At 39.4% G+C, this 22,325-nt stretch overlaps 1 protein-coding gene across 1 annotated transcript in view; it reads right to left on the reverse strand.

Moving 5' to 3' along the window:
• Nucleotides 1–3,082: 3,082 nt before the first annotated feature.
• Nucleotides 3,083–22,325, reverse strand: part of GAS2 (growth arrest specific 2) — a 131,141-nt gene continuing 111,898 nt past the window's right edge. Inside the window, exon 8 of the mRNA XM_060606219.3 lies at nt 3,083–4,855. Coding sequence (XP_060462202.1) covers nt 4,637–4,855 — 219 coding nt within the window. The 3' untranslated portion in view covers nt 3,083–4,636. The remainder of the gene's footprint in view (nt 4,856–22,325) is intronic.

Raw genomic sequence — 22,325 nt, forward strand, 5'->3', positions numbered from 1 at the left:
AATGCTTAATATGTCACCCAAACCCTCCAACAAATGACTAAAATATAACTGAAACAGTGAAATACTTTTATATAACTATCATATTAAGATGTAAAATGCTAAAACCACTGCTGCTTAATTTTAATCATTAGACAATATGACTGGTAACAAAAAGTTGTATATTATCATATAGCCCCTTTGTTAACATGCTGCATGTTTTTTAAAACATCTATATGTGATACTATGGTTCCACCAATTGTATTTGGAATGTAATTAATAGTTTTCACATACATAGTTTGTTATAAATTCTGTATTGCCTTATGGGGACATAAATATACATTTTTCCTATATAAAAATTGAGTTTGGCCATCTCTTTAACAAAATTGTATCTTCACGGAGTATTGAATAATTAGAACTTGGGTGAATGGTTAGGGAAACCATGACGCTCTTATCTCTGGCATGAATGAGAACAACAGAGCTAAAGGCTATTTGGTATGTTCATACAATCCCTGAATTTACAGATAGGCATGTTTCTTTTTCTATACTCTAAAGGAGAAATGATAATAGTCTCCTGTTGCCTTAGAGAAATACAATAATGTAAGAGTTCTAGCTGTCATCCTTTGTACCCCAGGAGAATTGACATAAGCTTTGAGGTTTTTTTTTCCAACAGTCCGACTTGTAAATCTTCACTAGGAATTATAGTACACCCTTAGAAGAAAAAGTAACTTGTCAGTTTTAGGTTTGAATAATACCTGCATAAATAGGTTAGTAAGAGAGAGGTAGGTAGATAGGCACACCTATCTGCGTTGACATTTAAGGTGTGTGTGGTTATTTTGTTTTGTTTTTAACACTTTCAAATAAGCATCTCAAATTCCCCTACTACATGTGCTTTAAGCTGATTCAACTGTGACACCATAGCCATTTTCTTTGATATTCTCAAAAACCACTAGGAAGGCATCTGTGTATTTCATAGACTTTGAACAAGTTTTGGTTTGATTCAGAGAAGTTTGTTTCGAAAACTCAGTTAAAATTTCTCATATGACATGGCTTTTTGTTTTTCTATTCTTCCAGATATGTTTCATCTTGTAAATATTACCTCTAAATATGACTATTATGGTCTGACCTGAACATGATACTTTTATTGTAGCCCAGATTGCATTGCCTATTTGTTCAAGTTTATTTATTTTGAGGTGGGGTCCAGGGGAGACATGCATGAGTTGGAGAGGTACAGAGAGAGATAGGGAGAGAGAGAATCCCAAGCAGGTTCCACACTGTCAGCACGGAACCTGCTTCAGGGCTCGAATTCATGAACCGTGAGATCATGACCTGAGCTGATGTCATGATTCACCCAGGCTCCATGCATTGCCTATTTTTATAGCACCATACTTGGTTTGGGTTTCAAATCAATGTCCTCTAGTCACAGGTTTGAGCCAACTTTTGCAAGTACTTCAAACTTAACCTCAAATGGAACTAAGTAGTTTTGCATAGAAACTCTTTCTAGGCTATTTCTCTGAAATCTGTTTTTCTCACATCAGTCAGAAGTCAAGGAGTTATCCTAAACTTCCTATTCTACCTAATTTCTAGGGTGCCCTTTTCTTATCCTACATTTCTCAGATAGGTTATTAGTAACAGACATACTTAAAGTAGGTTAAAAAAATACCAAGTGTCTCGTGTAGATAATTCTTAAGTATCTACACACAAATTTGTAGAACTAATGAGTTTAGCAAGGCTGCAGAATACCAAGTCCATATATGAAAATGTCAATGCTATTTCTACAGGCAAGTAATAAGTAATCTGAAAATTAAGAAAATTCAATTACAGCATCATCACATAGAATAAAATACTTAGGAAAAAAATAAAAGAAGTAAAAGATCTGAACTAAAAGCTACAAGACATAGTTGAGAAGTTAAAAAAAAAAAAAACAAAACCCTAAATGTTTGGGACCTAAACCATTGGGACCATGGTTTAGAAGACTCAGTATTGTCAAAATTGCATTCTGAAATTGATCAATAAATTCAGTGCAAAATCCCAGCAAACTTTTTTCAGAGAAATTGACAAAATGATCCTAAAATTTACATGGAAATGCAAGATTTATAATAGTGAAAACAATTTAGGAAAAAGAACATAGTAATTTTCACTAAGGAGTCAATGAGTAAGAGCAATCTACATTTGGTCATTTCCTTCTGAATGTAGTCTCGTTTTTCCATATCCTTGTTGAATTCCCTTCAGCTAGCAGCTAGACCTCAAGGTCAATTGTGACCACGTTCTTAGCAACACCTAAAAGATCATCATAGATGTTGTATAAGCAGAAAGAATGATGCCACCCTACCCCAAATATGTTCACATACTAATCACTGGACCCTGGAAATAAGTTACGTTACATGGCAAAAGGTATTTTGCAGACCTTAAAATGGAGAGATTGCATTACGTTATCTAGGTGGACCCATTCTGATCACATGGATTATTATTTTTTTTAATTATGTTTTTTAATGTTTGTTTTTGAGAGAGAGCAAGCAAGGGAGGGGCAGGGAGAGGGACACACAGAATCTGAAGCAGGCTCCAGGCTCTGAGCTGTCAGCACAGAGCCCAAAGTGGGGCTTGAACTCATGAACCCTGAGATCATGACCTGAGCCAAACGACTTTGGCCAAACGCTTAACCAACTGAGCCACCCCAGCGCCCCTCGCAAGGGTTCTTAAAAGCAGAAAATCTTTCTACCTGTGGTCAGAGAGATGTAAAGAAAGAAGTCTCGTTGAGATACTCTATTGTTGGCTTTGAAGATAGAGGAAAGAGAACATGAGCAAAGGAAATCAGCCTCTAGAACGTGGAAGAAGCAGGGAAACGAATTCTCTCCTAGACTCCTCAGAAGAAGCACAGCCCTGCTGACATCTTTATGTTAGCCCAGTGAGACCATCTCAAAGTTCTGGCCCATAGAACAATAACATAATAAATTTGTGTTGTTTAAGCCACTACACTTCTGGTAATTTAGTACATTAGCTAGAACATCCAATAAAATAGATGAAGGGATTAATATGATTTTTGTTTACCTATACATATTTTAACTAAATGAAATTAATTTTAATTTTTAAGGACATAGATACGTTTGTGGGAAGAAATTAAGCACAGGAGAAAGTTTTGAGGAAAATACTATTGCCAATTACTATATAGAGAAATTCAGTGCTAACGTGAGTTTAGTAACATAAAAGTCAAATCACTCAATGTCTGTATTTTAAAAGATATTACAATTACTACTGTTCCAAGGTGATTTTATCTCTGATAAAACTTTAATTTTAATTGTTTTTTCCCAGCATAATTACAACCCCATTTCTAGTACCACTAAACTTCACAATGAACAGGTTGTGTGTACTTTGACTAAATCAGTCATGTGACAAATTGAGATATTTCCTGACTTTCTGGAGCAGGAGAGGTGGATTTTTTTATCGTAGAAGAATGAGGGAATGACATTAACTCTGCCTATACTTATTAAACTCAAGGCGGCAGTTAAGGGATTACCTATGATAATATTTTGTTTTTCTGCTAAGGGGAGCAAACAATGCTAACACTCAAAAGTGAAGAAGCACTAGGTAACCCTAATGCGACTCTTTCTAGAACTCTGAGGGAAAGTTGCCATTTGAAGATTATTTTTATTTCAGAATGAAGCACTAATATAGAGACATAATTTTTTTTAATTTATCTTTTTAATTCTTGAATCAGTGAGGACAATAGTTTGCTGTTTATGGGTACACAACAGCCCTGTCCTAGGTATACAAGGGTATACATATGTCTGTAACATCAGCTACAGTGAACTTACTTTACTAGACAGCATAGCAAAGTAGGATTAACTAAAGGTATATTTTCATAAGAAAATGCTTTAAAATAACATGAAGTCAATGAACATTGGACTGTACAATTTATTCTGTCAAAATATAAACGTATGTCAGCTTATGTGTGTGAAATACACGAAGTCGGTCTCAACACAGCCATGTGCTTAGGAATGTGTGAAACACTTCATAAGCAATTCTCTAAGGGGTGTACTGAAAACTTCCAAAAGTACCCCAGATATTTGGTCATAGATAAGGAATAAACTTTAAGGCAATCTTCCAAGTGAATGTAAACTTTTCTGAAGTGGCCTTTCTAGTAAAGTGTTACGGTTATGAACACTCTGTACTTATTTGTAGTGCTGTTGAATATTTTTAGTAGCACGTTATCAAACTAATTGTCACTTTTTAAAAATTAGCTTAAAAATCCTGCAATTATAAAAATGTCTGGGGTGCTTTTACTTTGTAGACATAAAGCAGGCACTTTCTGTTGACTTATCTATAAATCCTAAATATTTTCTTCTAATAGTTTTTATCTCTAGCTAGAATTGTACTTCTAGTACTGTGTACTAAATCCTGTGTTCACATATCAAGAAATAATAATTTGCCTACAATTTTTCTAGTTTAAATCTGAGCCTAGAATTTCTTTTAATTGGTCATGTTCTACAGAAGCATCAAAATAAATAGTGCTACTCTTTGAACATTTTTCAATAATAATGGCATTTTTCTGGCTGTTACGCCTTTTTCCAAAGTAATTGTCAGAGCATGTGAACTAAACTAACTACACTGGAGAAATGGGTACAGGCCATTAGGAGAGTCCCCTTGTAGTGACCAACTAGTTTTACTTAATCTCCTTCTTAGCCTTATAATTGGCAGAGACGACCAGGTAATTATCTGGATTCATGTCCTTAAGAGTTGGAGATTTGCTCTGGATGGGGGATGTTTTGCCATCCACACGGGAGATCTGCAGCATCCGGCAGGGGTCGTGTTTCAACAAATACCCTGCAAAAGTTTCCCATCCTCCTCCCACACGGACCATGACATGTTTGTTGTGCAGCATCTGAAATGAAAGAAGAGCAAAAGGATTAAATTCTGAGAATTCTTACAGTATCTTAAACCAACTTTCATTTTTAGCACTGTTACTGTTTTCTGTCTTGTTTTTTTATGCCCCATTGTTTTCCTACTTGGTGCACAGTGCCTGAGTTAGCATACAGTATATGAAAGAAGCTTTGTTTTTCCCATGCAAGTGGATCATGGGTACACATCCCCAGGACCCAGCTTTGCCCTGCTATGGGAATCCGGGTTTATGTATAATCCCTTGTTTGGTTGGATGTGTATAGAGGCTTCTGTCTGACATCTGATGTTCCGTTACAGCCTCATCACTTCCCCCACTGTCTCTGCCCACTGCCCGTTTTCTGCCCACTGTCTCAGATAAGTGCTTCATTCTTCCCACCAAGTTATTCCCCTCTGAACGAGGACTCAAAAGACCATGGAAATGTCTCTCTTGAAAATAATTGTTAATAATCACACAAATGCTCAATACGAAATGGAAAGGAAATGCACTCAGAAAAACTGAAGTCTTCTCCAGTCACTGAGCCCTTCAAGGCAAGATGTTGTTGAATGGCCAAACATTTATATTTTCCTTTACTCTTATTCTTTCTAATTACTTTAGAATACATCTTTAAAAAAAAAAAAAAAACTTACCTTCAGGCCTATGTCACATATCTAGATTTCCAGGTAACAGACTACATATTGAAAAAGTGAAGAATGTATGGTTCTTTTTATCAATAAAAACATGTCAGAGCTGTAGACGTCTGGCATGAAGAGCCAAAGACGTTTATCTTGGCTTTTTTCAAATATCAGAAAAGGTAAGATAAAGGGGAGATGTTGCTCCGTAATCAGAGATCCTGTTGACTCTGTTCCATGCCTGTGATGTTAAGAATACATACTGGCAGTGTAGTCTTGGGAAGGACAGATAGTTGGGTGAGGAGATTTGGGGAGTCACTTACATTGCAGAGCCTGTAAAATCTATTTGAATTCCTCTTGCTGTGTCAGTTTGAGATCTGGAGTTTGTTTGACTCCCATCAAGTGAAAGATGACATATACTTACTGCTTTCATTCACCTGTTGAGAATCTGATGGAAATTCTGGACTCTCTTTTCAGATGTCTGTATCCACAAAATTTTGCATGTGTGTTTAGGGGGTTCACAGACTCCCAGAAATCCATCCATGGACTCCAGCTAAGAAATCCTGATTCATGTGGTTGACATGAAGCAGTTTCAAATATTGTGGAAAGTAACAAAAATGTGCTGGATATCCATAGAAACCATAAGACTCATAAGAAAATGAAGTTAAATGTAACTCGACTGGTTATTCTCATTTAGAGAATTAGAATTATAATTAAGAATAGAATTAGAATAGAAAGGACCTTCAGAAACATCTAGCTAGAAGTTTTAAACCTATTTTAGCATCAGAATCTATTCATTAAAACCTCAGTGGGAATCCCTGTAACATAAAGCAGACAAAAGGAGTCAGGATTCAGCTGTAACCATTTTGCCTTCCCCGGTCCTGCCAGTGGTACCGTGTTCTTGTTTTTCTGATGAAGATCCTGAGGCCCAGATCTTTGGTGTGATTTGCTTTGACTAGTATCTGGATTTCCTGACTCCAGTCTAATACTTGTCCCACCAACAGTTCTTTGTAAAGCAAAATCCATCAAGGCTTTTATAATTTGACTGACCTAGTTCCATTCCCACAAACTCCTGTGTGTGCCTCTACTGCCTGCTTCCAAAACTTGGAGTGGCTGGGACAAAAATTACAAAGGCGGGCATCAAAACAGTACTCTGACCCTTTCTCCCACTGTTCTAGAGAACAGCTTGGCATATTGTTGAAGTTCTGGCATACCCTGCCCCCCAGCCCTACAAATTACATTTAAGAGTTTTCCTCTAAACATCCTTGGTATGAATGCCTGGCAGAATGCCCAAATTCACTTGACTGTGTGAGCTGACTATTTCAACCAGAAAGAGCTACCAGTCAGTGTAGTTTTTAAACAATTAGCTAACGCTGGAAAACAGTGAAAGAAATGTTTTTCCGCCTGGCGTATAAGGTCATTTAGGTGCAAACCCTTCTCGCAGATTCTTTAATAAATCCACGCATGCGTAGTGGATCCAACAGGAAGCAGAGTTATACTGAATGTGACTAACATAGGGATTAAATTTCTGCCCACCCCCTCCCTCATGTCATTTCAATAACTAATCAGCAGGCTGTAATTCTCCAAGAAGGCCAGTGGTCAAACTGAACAACAGTTTCAGGCATGGGGTTAAGATTTCATGGCCATAAGCATTTACATCCTTGATTATAGAGATTTAAATTCCATGCCTTACCTTAGTTTGTGCTAAGTCTCAAGGAAAAAAAAAAAGGAAAGAAAACACCCATCCCCATCTCCATAAACCAAACCCCTACTGTTTAACCTAAAAGCAAATTAACCTGCTATAAACCAAACTACTCTCAGCTCTTCCCTCCCTCCCCACCCAGTGCTTGCCCTACAAAACCCCGGCCTTGGTTGAAGTGTATAATCTTCCTTCAGAATCAGGGCAGAGCCACTGAGCTCCTTCTGGAAGAACTCCTTTCATCTCAGGAATGGGTGACATTAGGTCAGTTGCAGTCAATTGATCCTTTTGCTTTTTGGTTTTGGTCAGCGGCATTTCCTGTTCCTCCTAATATTATCAAACGCGCCACTCATCTCTGTCCTCATCATTCTATGGATGGCATTTAGCATGTCATCAGACATGGTTTTCTCTCTCAGCACCTCCACCGGCTTATATACTCCAGCCTATATTTACCCTTTTCTCCACTTTCCTCATCACAGAAAGAAGTCCCTCTGTCCAAAGTCAACTCCTCCCTATATATCCTAATTCCCGTTACCACTATGCAGAAGCTCCTATCAGACATCACATCACTCACCTCTCTCTCCAACTTATTGTATAATGGTCCTTATCCCCAAGCCTCTCCCACTCTCATACAAAGCAAAACTCTGCTCCTTCCATCCCAGGCTACTTTGTTCTCCTATCTTTGCCTTACCTCTGAGCTTTCTGGTAAGTTTACACGTGATGTCTTCATTTCCAACTTCCTAGTCACTGTCTGACCCACTACACGTTGCTTCTGCCCCCACCTCTTAACTGACTGCACAGTGAAGAGAATCATGGCTTCCGGGATTGTTGAATCCAATGGATGGTCCTTAATCCTTATCTGTCTTGATCTTATCAGATACTGAGGTATCTGATAGTATTGACCATTCCTTCCAGGAAACTCCCTACTCCTTTATTCTCTGTGACAAGACTCTTTACTGGACCTCCTGTTACCTCTCTCATACTTTCTCTGCCTCTTTTCAGGGTTCTGTTTTCTTCTGCCTACTTTTAAGCTTTGCTGCGTGCAGAGGATCGCACTGCCTCTAGCCTTGGGGGAGTCTGATCCATTTAGTAAAGCCATTCCCACCAAAGGGACTTCCATAAATGCCTGTTTGATTGTCTTCTGCCTAAATGCCTTCACTAGCTCCCTCTCTCCTATAGGCTAATATTCAATTCTCTTTGTTTGCATACATTATTCACCAAGACCACTCCTGTCAGCCTCACCTGTCCTTCCCTGAGCTCTGGGACTCGTGAATTATTTTAGTTCTATGTTCCCAGACAACATAGCCTTTCTTCCAAGCTTTTGCATATTTGCCCCTAAATGTGGAGTGTCTTTTCTGTCTTGCCCTCCCTACTTACCTGGACCGCAAACATCAATTCAAACGTCACCTCCACCTGAAAAATTTCCAACAATCATCCACCTTACCAGATAAGTGAATGCTTCCTTGCTGTATGCTGTTTAGATGACACGATTTCAATTGTTTTAGTCTACTTTAATTGCTAATTTACCTGTGTGCTTCTTTTAATAACATGCGAGCTCTCCAAAAAGAGTGATGATGTGCTTCTCATTTTTTTTAATCTCCCATATGTAGGCTCAGAACAGTATCAATATTGTGATATTAATACTCTTTCATATATACTTCCACAGGCTCTACTTAACTTTGCCTAACTGATGACGTCATTTTCAGCATTACTCCATTTTACAGATGGCAACACTGATGCTCTGAGAAGTGCTGCTCTTAAACCACCTGGGCAAGATCACAGCACAAATCTGGGACAAGACCCATTTTCCCATTCTGCCACACCCACTGACTCCGTTAAGCTCTTCAATGTGGATTTCCATACCTGCTTAGTTACTTACAAGTGAAATTTAGCACAAACAAGGAATTATCAGTGTCAGAAATAGTAACAAGCAGCTTAAGCAAATCAAATGCTCACATAAAATGATTTATGGGGCTATGTTCTAGTAAACCCTATATAAACATCAAATTTAATTTCAGAAGATTATACTGTAGTGGCCCTAATTACTTTAGAAATAAACATGTGTCAAGTGCAGGTAATAGGATAGAATACACTTATAGCCAGGCATCTGTTGGCATAAGTAGGACTAGACTTTGATTCTCTGTTCGGTTACAGCTCCTTTACTTATGATGCTTCACAATGTTGAACAATTTTGTGTTCTCCGTTCCAAAAGATAACTCCTCTTGACTGGTAGCCTCACAAGTGAACTGAGTGTTTAATAGTGGTTATCCATGCCGCTGTTTGTGGCCTTTCTTCTCAAGCAAAGAAAAAGAATTGCTACAAATCTCCAATACTATGTTGCAAAGCCGAATGTTGCCCCATCAGGCCTATTCCGGCTCTTCCTAGTTTTTACAACCTGCCTCATTCCTCACGGTGCCTTTGATCCTTCCAAAAGTGAAGAAGGTGAAGAAGATTCATCACCAACGTAGCACAACTTAGCAACATCTCTCAATGCTGAAGGGGGGGGGGGGGGAAGACCCCAAAACAGTAACAAAAATCTGTCTCAACATTTCTCCCAGTGGCCTTCATGAAGTTTAAGCAGATCTGGACTGTTGCAGATACTGTAAATATTTTATTTTTTTATTTATTTTTTATTTTTTTTTAATGTTTATTTTTGAGAGAGAGGGTGGGGGAGGGGCAGAGAAAGAGGGAGACACAGAATCCAAAGCAAGCTCCAGGCTTCGAGCTCTGACCTGTCAGCACAGAGCCCAATGCAGGGCTCAAACTCACAAAATGAGATCATGACCTGAGCCGAAGTCAGACCCTTAACTGACTGAGCCACCCAGGTGCCCTGAATATTTTCTTTTTTGATGTCTATGAGTGACATACATTCCTTGCCCAAGAAAAGAGCCAGAATGCCTCAAAGGTATGTTTTTGTTTTTGTTTTTAATAATTTGGTAATGGGAGAAAACATTTCCATTCGTGTCAAGGGCATTTTGCTTTATGCCTTTTCCCATCATAATGCTTAATTATGTGTTGTTTTCTAACGAGGCCTCTTCCTACATGCCAGCAAAAGGGAACTTTTTCTCCTTAGATGACACAGTCATAATAGTAGAGCACCCACTGTGTGCCAGGTAATCTACAGATTTGCCTTGTTAAAATAAGAAAGATAAAAAGAAACACTGAGGTCACTGGCAATGCTCTCATTTCACAGGCAGACAGAGGGTCACCCAGGAGGCTCCCCAGGGCCACACTAGAAATCACTTCTTTATTCCCCATCTAGTACACAGCCTGACAGTTGAAGAGCTATACTCCTCCCCAAACTATTACTCTAAAGATGAATCCTATATTTAAAGGTGGGTGAATCACTTAATATATTGACCCAGCAATGGTTCGTGACACGTCAGGTAAGTCCTCGCTTTGTTTTTTCAGATGCAGTGCACATTTTGTTAGGTTACAATATGCAGCCTAAAGCCTGCTTTCTAGCACCACCTTTCAATCTTACTTTCCTAACACTGTAGGGAAAAAAATTATAACCAAAAAGTTCTGTGGTTCATCCACACACTAATTCAAAGGAAAAAAATGGGTTGAAAGGAAACACATTAATTCTCCCATATTAAGTTAGATCACAATGGAAAATTTTAAAGTTGTAGAAATGATTAACCAACCGCTCCCTACAAACGCTGTGATCACTGCGGTATAAGGGGTCCAGTGCTCTGGCTCTTACGATGTAATAGGATTTCAGAAAGGAGATTTTCTTTTCCCTAATCTTATAGCTTGGAGAGACATTCTGGAATCATATCATGTATAGGTCTTAAGGAGCTTAAAGCAAGAAAAGTATGTTTTTCTTCCTGCGGACACTAGTCTTTTGAAACAGAAATACATCAACTCACGTTTTTTGGATAAGGCACAGCTGATATCTATGTACATCACAGAAAATCATACGTTTGACTAAATGAAAAAGAAATGGCCATGTAACAGAGCCAGAAAATAATATGGATTTATTGGTGATGCATTTGTTGTCAAGATGGCCAAGCTATCTATAGCTATATTATATAAATCATAAACAAAAATAAACAAGAGCAGGACATGTCTTTTAATAAACATAATTTAAAGTTAAATGCTTCTGGAGCACCTGGGTGGCTCAGTCGGTTGAGCGTCTGACTTCAGCTTAGGTCATGATCTCACCATCCATGAGTTCGAGACCCGCGTCAGGCTCTGTGCTGACAGCTCAGAGTCTGGAGCCTGCTTCGGATTCTGTGTCTCCCTCTCTCTCTGCCTTCCCCCTGCTCATGCTCTGTCTCTCTCTGTCCCAAAAATAAAGTTAAAACACATTTAAAAATTTTAAATAAATAAATAAAGGTAAATGTTTCATATTCATATTTGGTAGCTTGATTTCATCAATTCCCCAGCACAGATCTGCGAGAATGTTCACATCTGTCCTAAATCATAATTCCTATGAAAAGTTTCAGGCGTCTCCACCTTCTCAGCAAAACACTGACAAATCTCTTTCATTCAGATTTGAATCTTGTGTTTGTGACCTTGAAAACTGGGGGAGAGGAATATATGTCATATTCTCTGTATACCAAGGTCATCAGCCCCTGAGGATGTGAAAGCTTCCCAGCAGGATGCCCTCATCCTCTCTCACACTTCACCAACCTAGCCTTTACTTCAGGGCCAGAGTGGCCATTCCAAAGGGAAAATCTGATCATGCTACGGCCTTGCTTAAGAACCTGTGCATGGGTCTCCATTGTCTGTAGTGCTTCTCAGCCATTTTTAGCTCCAGCTCACCTGAAGAATATGACTCATTCTCATGAGCACAAGAAGTCTGTGGCAAAGATTCTGAAAGAGCAGTGGTGTGAATGCAGGTGTGTGTGTGTACAGGTGTGTGGGACCAGGGCAGAATCTGCATCTTGAGGGTGGGCAGAAGCATACATAATTTGAAGAAACCATTTGTCAGCAATTCTGATACCCCCTGTCCTACCTCTGCCCCTCCCCATCCCGCTATGAGAACAACTAGCCTGACACACAAAGCACTTCATGGTTCAGCTACTGTTCCTTCCCCACCTTCTTTCTCATTCCGCCTTAAAGACCACATACCGTTGTGTAGGTTGTGCATTGCACAATGATGCAGCTACTGTGTGGCCCTACTTGTCTGTGCCCATACCTACACTCCAAATGCGTAACCCGCAAAATTTCTGGACTCCTTGGAATACCCTAAAGATTTCATGTCTTTCTACATCCACATTCACCAGGTGAATTAAAGTGAGTCCCTTCCTATGGCCATTTAATAAATATGTGTTGAGTGCCCGGCAAGGTTATTCCTTACTAAATTCATGCCCTGAGGGCTGACTACAGTGCCAACAACACAATGGGCACTCAATAAATGTTTGTTTAATGAATGCATAAGCAATGTTAATGCCTACTAATGCTCCACCAGGGCATCACTGCCTTTATGGAATATTTTTGCACTCTCCAACCTTTAGATTACTTCTTTTGGACCTTGAGATTTTCCTTCACAAACTTCAAGCATAGAACCTGTCATATTTTGTTGCCTATTTTCTTGTCCATATTTCTCTAATTCCCTGTAACCTCTCTAAAAGGTCACATCCTATTCAGCTTTGTACACCGGACAACAATTGTAGTGTGTGATATGTAGAACACATTACTTATTTACAGAAAAGAAAAAAGGGAAAAGATGAAAATGATGGGTCTTTATGAGGGAGAGTCTGAAAAACACCAGGATGTGAATGATAATCCACCTTAACCACTGCTTAGAGAATTCCTTTGAGAGAAAGATACATTTTGGGTCAAAGACCCAAAGTAACAGGAATCATACAGGAGAGAGGGAGGGTGAATTGAGCATCAGAGCAATGGAAGGAGAGAGAGAAAGGAGAAGGGGAATGGAGGAGAGAAGAAGAAAATCTCCCAAATGATTCCAAAATCAAGTATACCATTGTCTTCATTATCGCCCTTCACAAGTTCTCATTACATTTGGAATGCATGTTTTAGAAATATCACTCACTATAGTAACAAATTACTCACTACAAATTGCAGCCCCTCCTTTTTCTCTATTCATGTTTAAGTGTTAAAATGCTTGGGTCTCTCAGCATAACTCTAGCTCTCATTAAGCCCTTCCCCACGTAACTGACCACAATGGCTCCTATTTCTGCCCAATCTGTTAACCGCTCTTCTCCACCACAGCCATCCCTTTAAGAGACAACCATCTCTGACACTGACTGCCTAGAGGAGTAAGCCACCTAAATTCAAATCAGTTCAGCCTCCTGGGATATCATATGCTTCCTAATACCTCCTTGTCAACCCCGTTCACTGTGTGTTTTTACAAGCCATCATAACTTGAGTGAAAATATTGTGTTTAGAACGCAGTCATCTGCTCTCCAGAGAAAGAGTGTTAAATTAATTTATAGGACAACAGACTCTGTCATCAACTGGTATTATCCTGAAATGGCATATGCTCAAAATTGGGCCACTGGGAATTCAGCTGGCTGCCTAAGGTACATGGACACATGGAGGAGAAAAGTGGCAGGTGTTCAGTCGCTAGTCCGCCATGTTGAAAGCCTGCTACCTGCATCTTCAAGGTAAGTGATAAGGTCACCTGGTAATAGGGCGAGTGAGGCTCTGTTTACCACAGATGCCCTAGTAGACTTCTTTGTCAAAGGTTGGGGATTCATCTCAACCTCTCTAGCTATTTGAAATTATAAATGGCTAAATACTCCTCAAATAGACAAGCTTCTGGAATTACCACTTTGTTGTTTACAAAACATTTTTCATAGGTGTTATCTCACTTCTATCTTCCTAATAATCTTTTATGCCTTTTTCTTAGATTAAGCTTCAGAGAGATGTGGTCACCACCAACTATCTGTATAACTCTAAGATATTATTTAATCTCTCTGTGCCTCCCTTGATCATCTGTAGAATGTTTCTAATACAGTTTTTTGGATAAATATATGTTAGCATGTAGCAACGTCGCCTGGCACATGATATTCAACAGTAGCCTGCCATTGCTTTTGTTATTAAAATTATTATTAAAATAATAATAATGTTATTGCAATGATGATGGTGAGCTTCTTACAGGCTTCATTTCAGTTAATTCCTGCAACAGCTCTAAGTGGTTTGCATTACTATCCACACCTACAGATGAGAAAATGGCAGTTCCAGAAAGGTTAAGTACATCTCCCAAAGTCACCTAGCTAGGAGTTGACAAAGTTTAGATTGGAACCTGAGTCTCTTTGACCGCAAAGATAATACACATTACCACTTAACTATATGCCCTAAAGGGGCTTTGCCAGGGGTCATGACTGTCTGGCTTCTTATCTAGACTATTTCCATGGACAACACTTCTTTTTTCTAAGAATATGTGTTATGGTGTCTCCATTGATGATCATATCGCTCAACTCTAAATGTACCTGGCACCAGAAAAGAGAAGGTGTTTTAATATGTGGTTAGGAGAATTTATTTGCATTTGAACCTGATGTTTCACCCATACAAAAATGTTGAAATTAGGTACACCAGAGTGCTTGGCTGTTGGTTCCACACTGTAAAAGGAAACTCTATGGGAGAGACCCCTGACAGTCTGCAAAGTACTTTCTCTTAAGTTATTTCATTTTATCACACCTGCCCAGTTGTTCTGCAGGCTAGTATTACTGTTCCCATTGCACAAATGGAACCTCAGAGAGGTTAGGTAGGTGGCTCACAGACACACAGCAATAACACAGCCCTAGTCTTTAGATTCCCAGTTTTGTGATCTGTTGTCTTCAGTAACAAAATCATACATTAAGGAGAATACAATCCTCAAACCCTCATTTGAAGGCTAAACCACTCAGTGACAATGGTGACAAACCATCCTCCAACATGAACGGGGCCTTGAGTCTGGCTTTTGGGGCTGGCCAGAAAAAAATTCTTGGCTTGCTTTTGTTGTTTCCCTCTGGGAGAAGGAAAGTGAATAGTTCGCTTCCCAGGCTCGTTGTAGACAAATGAGACTCAGTAGCTTCTTTCTGGAAGCAAATATGAGAAGAGCAGCTTGCAGATGAATGTAACGATCGACTGGCAGAATGTTCCATTTGCATCTGCTTGGAAATATGTGTAGGAGTACTTACTGCCAACTGCCTGTCAGTTCTTATCGACTTGTTATGTAAGGTCTCCATTTTCCCAGATCTGCACCAAATGGAATTAAGAAGGCTTAGCTGCAATCTAATTACCAGTCTACAGCACCATTTCAGACAGGAAAGGCAAAGTTATGATAAATATTTTATGGAACACTCAGCACAATGAAAGCAACGAGGCAAAAATGCTGGTGGTGGAAAGGAAAGAGCTGGCTAGAGGAAGGATTCAGTTGGGCAACTGAATCTAGATTTCATCCACCCCAAAGACGCAACACCTTTGGCAAGGGGAGCTGGGCTCCAAGGGGCAATGAAAACCCATTCCTTCCACTGATCAAACGGGTTCAAGTCTGTCTGAGTCAATCTGAGTTCTCATTCTTTCATCAAAACACTAATACCAAAACCCAACAGCACCAAGACAGCCAAAGACAGCACAGTCTTTTTCGTGACAGTGATACACTTCAGTGGTTCCCAACCCGGTGTCCTCCTGGGTCCTGAAAGGCAACAACAGCGTCTGTAATGCGGACACTGGAAAAACTATTACTTTGCTACTGTTTTTAATGGATCTTTAGTATATTGGTAGAAAAACGGAAAATAAAGTATTAATAAATACAGTTAGATCTTTTATATCGACAAAATATTTGAAAACATGAGTCTCTTTCTTCTCAAAGCCCCATTCAAATGAAAGGCAAGGAATAAAAATGTGCTCAAGTCACAGGACAAAGGGAAATTGAGGGGATATTACAGTAGAGAAGAAAAGCCAACACATTTTTAGAGGATGGAAAACAGAGGGATGAATTGTAACCAACTAAGAGTGGAGAGAGTTGAAACTCAAAGCCTGAAATGACAGCTTGCCCAAAAGAAGCAAGTCAAACCATGCCTTGAAAGTATAGGAAATTCAGGTTTTAGAATCACCAGGTACTTCCATCAGGTGAGGAGAGATGTGCAGCTGAAAAAAGGAGAATTGGTTGAACGCCAGTCTAAGGACTGGTTAGATTTACTGCACCCCACCTCAGATTTGCTATGCCTGTGACAGTATCCCATAGTGTAAATGACTGTGTCATCTCAGCAGGACACTGAAGGTTTATCTTTGCAGAAATTGAATCAGAGATGCTCCAGGCTAGGGAATGTTACAGGAACCAAATGGAGAGATGGGTAAATACATGATAAAGCAAAGGCAGCAAAGTGCTCATTATAGAACCCAGATGGTCGTTCTGTGGGTATTCTGTGTATGTTTGAAATTTCTCACTATATAATGTTAGAGGAAAACTTCATCCTGAACCCAACTGTTCTCCCCATCTCCATTCCTAAATCCAAATTTCCTCCATCTTACCTGGATTACTGTAATAACCCTCCAACTGCTCCTCCTGCTTCTGCCCTTGCCCCTCAGTACATTCTCAACAGAGAAACTAGAGCATCTTGTTAAAACAGAAGTTACTGTATGTTACAACTCCACTCAAAACGCTGTGTGGCTCCCCATTTCACTGGGCGTAAACTCCAGAGTGCTTCCAATGTCGTCTGTGTTCCCATGTGATCTGGACTCCTGTTATCTCTGACTTCATGTCCTCCCACAGGCCGCTCCCATGCTCTGTCACAGCCTATTGGCCTCCTTGCTATTTCTCTGCAGAGCTAACCCCTCACCTCCTTCACACCCTTGACACTGTCTCACCTCCTCAAAGAGGCTTACCCTAACCACTCTTTTAACATTGTAGTCTCTGCTCCTGGCACCCTCAGTCTGCCTTATCCTGCCCCACTCTTCCTTCCCCACCCGAGCATGGCACTAATCACTTTCTAGCAAGCTCTATAACTTACATATTTATTATGTTTATTGTCTATAAATTATTGTCTATACAATATAAAGCTTCCCAATCAAAGTTGCCAGATTTGTGATATAAAAATACAACAAACCCAGTTAAATTTGAGAGTCAGATAAACAACAAACATTCTCTAGGTATAAATATTTCCCTTACAATATTTGGAAAATAATATATTAAAAAATATTTGTTGTTTGCCTGATATTAAGTAGATTATCTGTATTTAATCTGGCAACCCTAAACTTCCCCAACCACACAAAAACAAGCACTCACAGAGTAACATAAAGGTCTTCGAGGGAGTCAGGGTTCATCTGTGTTTTTCTCTGATATATCTTTAGCTCTTTGAATAGTGCCTCTTTCATAATATATGTTCAATAAATATATATGTTCAATCAATATGTGAATGACTATACATTTTCTCATGATGACCCCTAAGAAAATAAGGGTATAATCCACAAAAGACATGTCATCCAGGAAACAGGGAATCCAACATAAGAGCAAATTAAAATCTCAGACGACACTGTGAGGTCAACGTGGGGGAGGAGAGACATAGAGGGACCAGAAATGAAACCCCTAGCTTAGCCAGTATATCTGCCTGTGACACCATTGTGACAGGTTTTACAATTCTCTAAGGGGATCTGGTAAGGGCTCCTTAGTCCTACTTAGGAAAAGAGAAATGGTTAAGTAAAAAAGAAAAGGAAAAGTAATCACAGCACACTACAATATTTACATGATTATTGTTTTGTTTTGTTTTATTTTGAGAGAGAGAGAGTGAGAGAGCACATGTGAGTGGGGGAGAGGGGCGGAGAGAGAGAGAGAGAGAGAGAGAGAGAGAGAGAGAGAGAGAGAGAAAATCTTAAGTAGGCTCAGGTGGAGCCTAACATGGGGCTCAATCTCATGACCCGGGATCGTGACCTGAGCCGAAATCAAGAGTCAGACGTTCAAGCGGCTGAGCCACCCAGACACCCCCATGATTGCTATAAAGTAAATACTGAATACTGATTTGACCAATATTGGTATCATTGATGATGCCTGGCAAACAAGAGGAAGGGGAGTCCATATGTGTGTGGTGGGGTGAGGGGAAGGCATGCGACTACTAAATCATCATCTTCCTACTCTTGCTCTGCTGGGTTTGTGAGTATTCCATAGAAAAATGCTGACAGTGTAAAAACTAAGACAGACCAGCATAATTTTATAATTTAGAAACTTGGAGATAAATAAAAGAAGAAACAGCTAGAAAGGGTGAAACGAGTTGCCTCTGGGAGAACTCAGGAGAAGAAATGAGTGGAAAGAGGGAACACGGGAAGGGGCAGGCTTGCAATTTGGGATCATAAATCTTACAGCACCATTTTGTTGCCTATATACCTGTATTTCTTTATAAAAATGAAAATTCCACTTAAAATATTCAGTTCTGGTACTCAAGAAAACAAAAGAAAAAAGAAAAAAAAATTCCAAAGCATAGGAAAAAATATATCCTTAAGCATCCAGAAAATTATTTTATTGCTATGAAAACCTTCTTCTTTGCAAAATAGCTGGCAGGCTCTCATATACGTCCTGATATAAGGATGTAATTTGACCTGAAATCACTGCAAAATGAATGATTACATTTTTTTCCGAACATTCAGACCTTAGGCACAAACTGGCTACCTGATCTCAAATATGTTTTCTAAAATTTTAATAGTCCTTTGTAGTTTACAAAATCCTTTCCAACACCATTTCATTTTATCCTCTAAAGTCACTGTTCAAATTATTTTCATATCATGCATATCTGGATCTCTCCCAACATCACATAAAATCATCACAATATCCTCAGATAAGACCATGACATGAACTTAGGAGTGCAAAGCTCTGCTATTTGCTTTGTTTTATTTTAATTTGTTTTATCCTCTCCTTTCCCATATTTCTGAGTCTTGAACAATTATAAATCTCAGCATTTCTCTTCCAGAAACTTTCATTCCAAGATCATGACTGTTTGTTCTTCCTATTTCTCGCTACACTCTAATAAAATGCCAGACACTTTCCATAGCTTAATCGCTGAATTCTCTATAATCCTAATTGGCTCCGAAAATCTTCTCTAAGGCACAGAAATGTTCCTCTTCCTCTAAGTCAGTTTCTTATGCTATTTAAACAGTTCAAGAATATAGAAGAATAATATAAACCAATCCCACTTATCAATATATACATAAAAATTACTTTTGTAGGGGCGCCTGAGTGGCTCAGTTAAGCGTCCAACTTCAGCTCAGGTCACGATCTCATGGTTTGTGAGTTCAAGTTCCGCGTTGGGCCCTCTGCCTACGGCTTGGAGCCCAGAGCCTGCTTCAGATTCTGTCTCCCTTGCTCTCTGCTCCTCCCCCGCTCACGATCTGTCTCTCTCTGTCTCAAAAATAAATGAACATTAAAATAAAATTAAAAAAAATTACTTTTGTATATGGCATTTATCTTTATTTTTTAAATACAATTTATTGTCAAGTTAATTGACATACAGTATATACAGTGTGCTCTTAGCTTCGGGGCTAGATTCCCGTGATTCATCGCTTACGTACAACACCCCGTGCTCATCCCAACAAGCGCCCTCCTCAATTCCCATCACGCATTTCCCCCTCCCCTCAACCCTCCTATCAACCCTCAGTTTGCTCTCTGTATTTAAAAGTCTCTTAAAGAGTCTCTCTGTTTGAAACTGGTTTTTCCCCTTCCCTCCCTCCATGGTCCTCTGTTAAGTTTCTCAAGTTCTACATATGAGTGAAAACATATGACATCTGTCTTTCGCTGACTGACTTATTTCACTCAAAATAATACCCTCCAGTTCCATCCACGTTGTTGCAAATGGCAGGATTTCATCTTTTCTCATTGCCAAGTAGTATATGGCTTAAAAAACGAAACAAAACAACTTTGTCTTTATCTTTCACACAGCCATACTCTTTGGACATCTTTCAAATAGATGGTGCTTTTTCTGATCCAAAAATCTTTCTTTGCTGAATATTCTATTTCTTTCTTTCATTTTCCACAACGAGTAGGTGAAGTTTGGAGGTCACTTCCGATTATCCAGTCTCCTTAAATAAGTCCAGAAGAATGAAACAATTCATCACAGACTGTCTACCCATTCCTGCTTCAGGGACAGGTCACATGCTCCCTTGCAAATGAGTCTGTTGTTCCAAGGGGCGACCCAGAGGTCCCAGTAGGGAGGATGGCACAAACTCTTTTGATAAAAGCCACACATAACTAATGCCTTAAAAATTATCACCAGAAACTGCTAGCTCAAATTCACCGTTTTCAAACATGAGTTCCTCAAATTTCCACATTGACCTTCTTTGCTTTTAAATTTACTTTCATCTCCAAGAATGTTGGTTCCTTTCATGTGAAAGTTTACACTAAAATTTTCACCAGTTCATCTTCTACTTTTATGTTTCTATAAGTTTATATCCCTGTTTTCTCATTTCTGCAATTTTGCTTTTTAAAGTCTTTCATAAGTGCCCATTATGGGGGAGTGGGTGTGTTATGTACACATAAATAGAGAAATAATTTACATAAGTGTATTCCATCTCATATAAATATATACACATCTATTCCCATTTTCCCATGTATTTATTTCCCTCAACTCTTACTAGAGGGATATCATTTGCCTAATGAGCACCTGGCTGCCACAATGGAGTAACTATCTTTTTATATAGTCCTACTCTAAGAATGTGAATTTTCTCATGACAGAGTTCACAGAACACATCTTCAGCCATGTGGGTCCCTTGGCCACTTCCTTTTCTCTCTCCAACCACCCAATGCACGTGATGTGATGATATGTTCCTGTTTGTACAAACATCTTCATATATTTCAGGAACTTTCCAGGATCTATATATCTCTGCATGTCAACAAGAAACCATGCTTTTTTTGATAGGCACTTTCCTGTGTCCCTTATACTCTAACTTCAATGATAGAGGAGCAACAGTATCTACTCCTCACTGACAAGTAGAATCTATACTTCCTAATGCTCTGATTCAAATTCAGCTAAATCTCCAGTGTGCTTGTTTACGTCAGGGCCTTGCATGCAGACTCCATTCCTACTTGCTAACAACAGATGTCACCGGGTTGACAGCCTGAAGCCATTCCCTTATCTGACGTTTGGGTCCTCTGCAGGCAAGCTGACAGTACTGTAACTGGCCCTGATTCTGCTCCTTCCTTCTTTTGTTTTCAGTGTCCTCTTTTGCTGCTTCCGATATCTTTTGAGGCCACCCAAAGCCTTTCCTGTCACTTTCTGATTCGTGCTCCCTAGCGTCTAACAAACTTCTGTGGCAAGATAAAAACGAAAATTTTGAAATTAATATTAAAGTCATATTAGTGGCCTTGAGATTTTAGATCACCCCTCTCTCCTTTGGCACATGATTAATACAAATCATTTAATGGAGGTGGATACTCATATTTTGCCCATTAGCTTCTAAAGTACTTATTAGAAGCAGGACCATCTGAGGTCTTGAAGCCTCAGCACGGGGTCTTCCAGCTGAGGTGTACTATCCATCAACACCTGGATTCCAAGCTGGCAGTGATCTTGGAAGAGCAACATCGCACCTAAAACCCTCGCCTCTTCCCTCCTTGCCTAGTTCGTTTAGTGAATGCTCCTTCTCCATCTTTTCTAGCCCTTTGCACAGCTGCACAAAACTCCATTACCCAGCCTCTCAGACCTTCACCATCTCAAACCATTCTTCACCTTCACCATTCTTAAATCTCAAACCTTCCCTTTTGCTTCTGTGTCTGTCCGAAATCGGTAAGAGGTCTTCAGGAAGGGGGTTTAATCTCACCTGATCTGTCTTTGCTTTTCATTCAGAGACTATGTGACCTCTGATGGAAGCTATTTCTGTTAGGATGTCGTCTCACCTTTGTTTGCAGCCTTGTTGTTGTCTAGGTTCCCATGTTATTTTTACTCCTCGGGGTACATTTGTAGAGGCTGTTTTATTTCTGTGTTCTTTGACACTCTGGAGCAAAAACAAGTCTCCTCTGTGTGTACCATGTCTTATCTTAAATTTCTTTTATTCTAACATAATTTCAATCATCTCCCACATACCCTTCTCAAGCTTGCTCCGGTAAAGGTTTCTAAAGGATGCTATGAACACCTACTGGAAATACCTTCAGCCTAGTCTTTGAGGGGCAAGTGTTCTTGTGAATATTTCTTGGAGAAGTAATCTGAGTCTCAAGTCTCTTGAGAGCACTCTTTTGAGATTTTTCTAGATAAAGAAGGAATAGAAGGAC

The sequence above is a fragment of the Panthera onca genome, chromosome D1, assembly GCF_046562875.1.
Source record: "Panthera onca isolate mPanOnc1 chromosome D1, mPanOnc1 haplotype 2, whole genome shotgun sequence".
Taxonomy (NCBI): Eukaryota; Metazoa; Chordata; class Mammalia; order Carnivora; family Felidae; genus Panthera; species Panthera onca.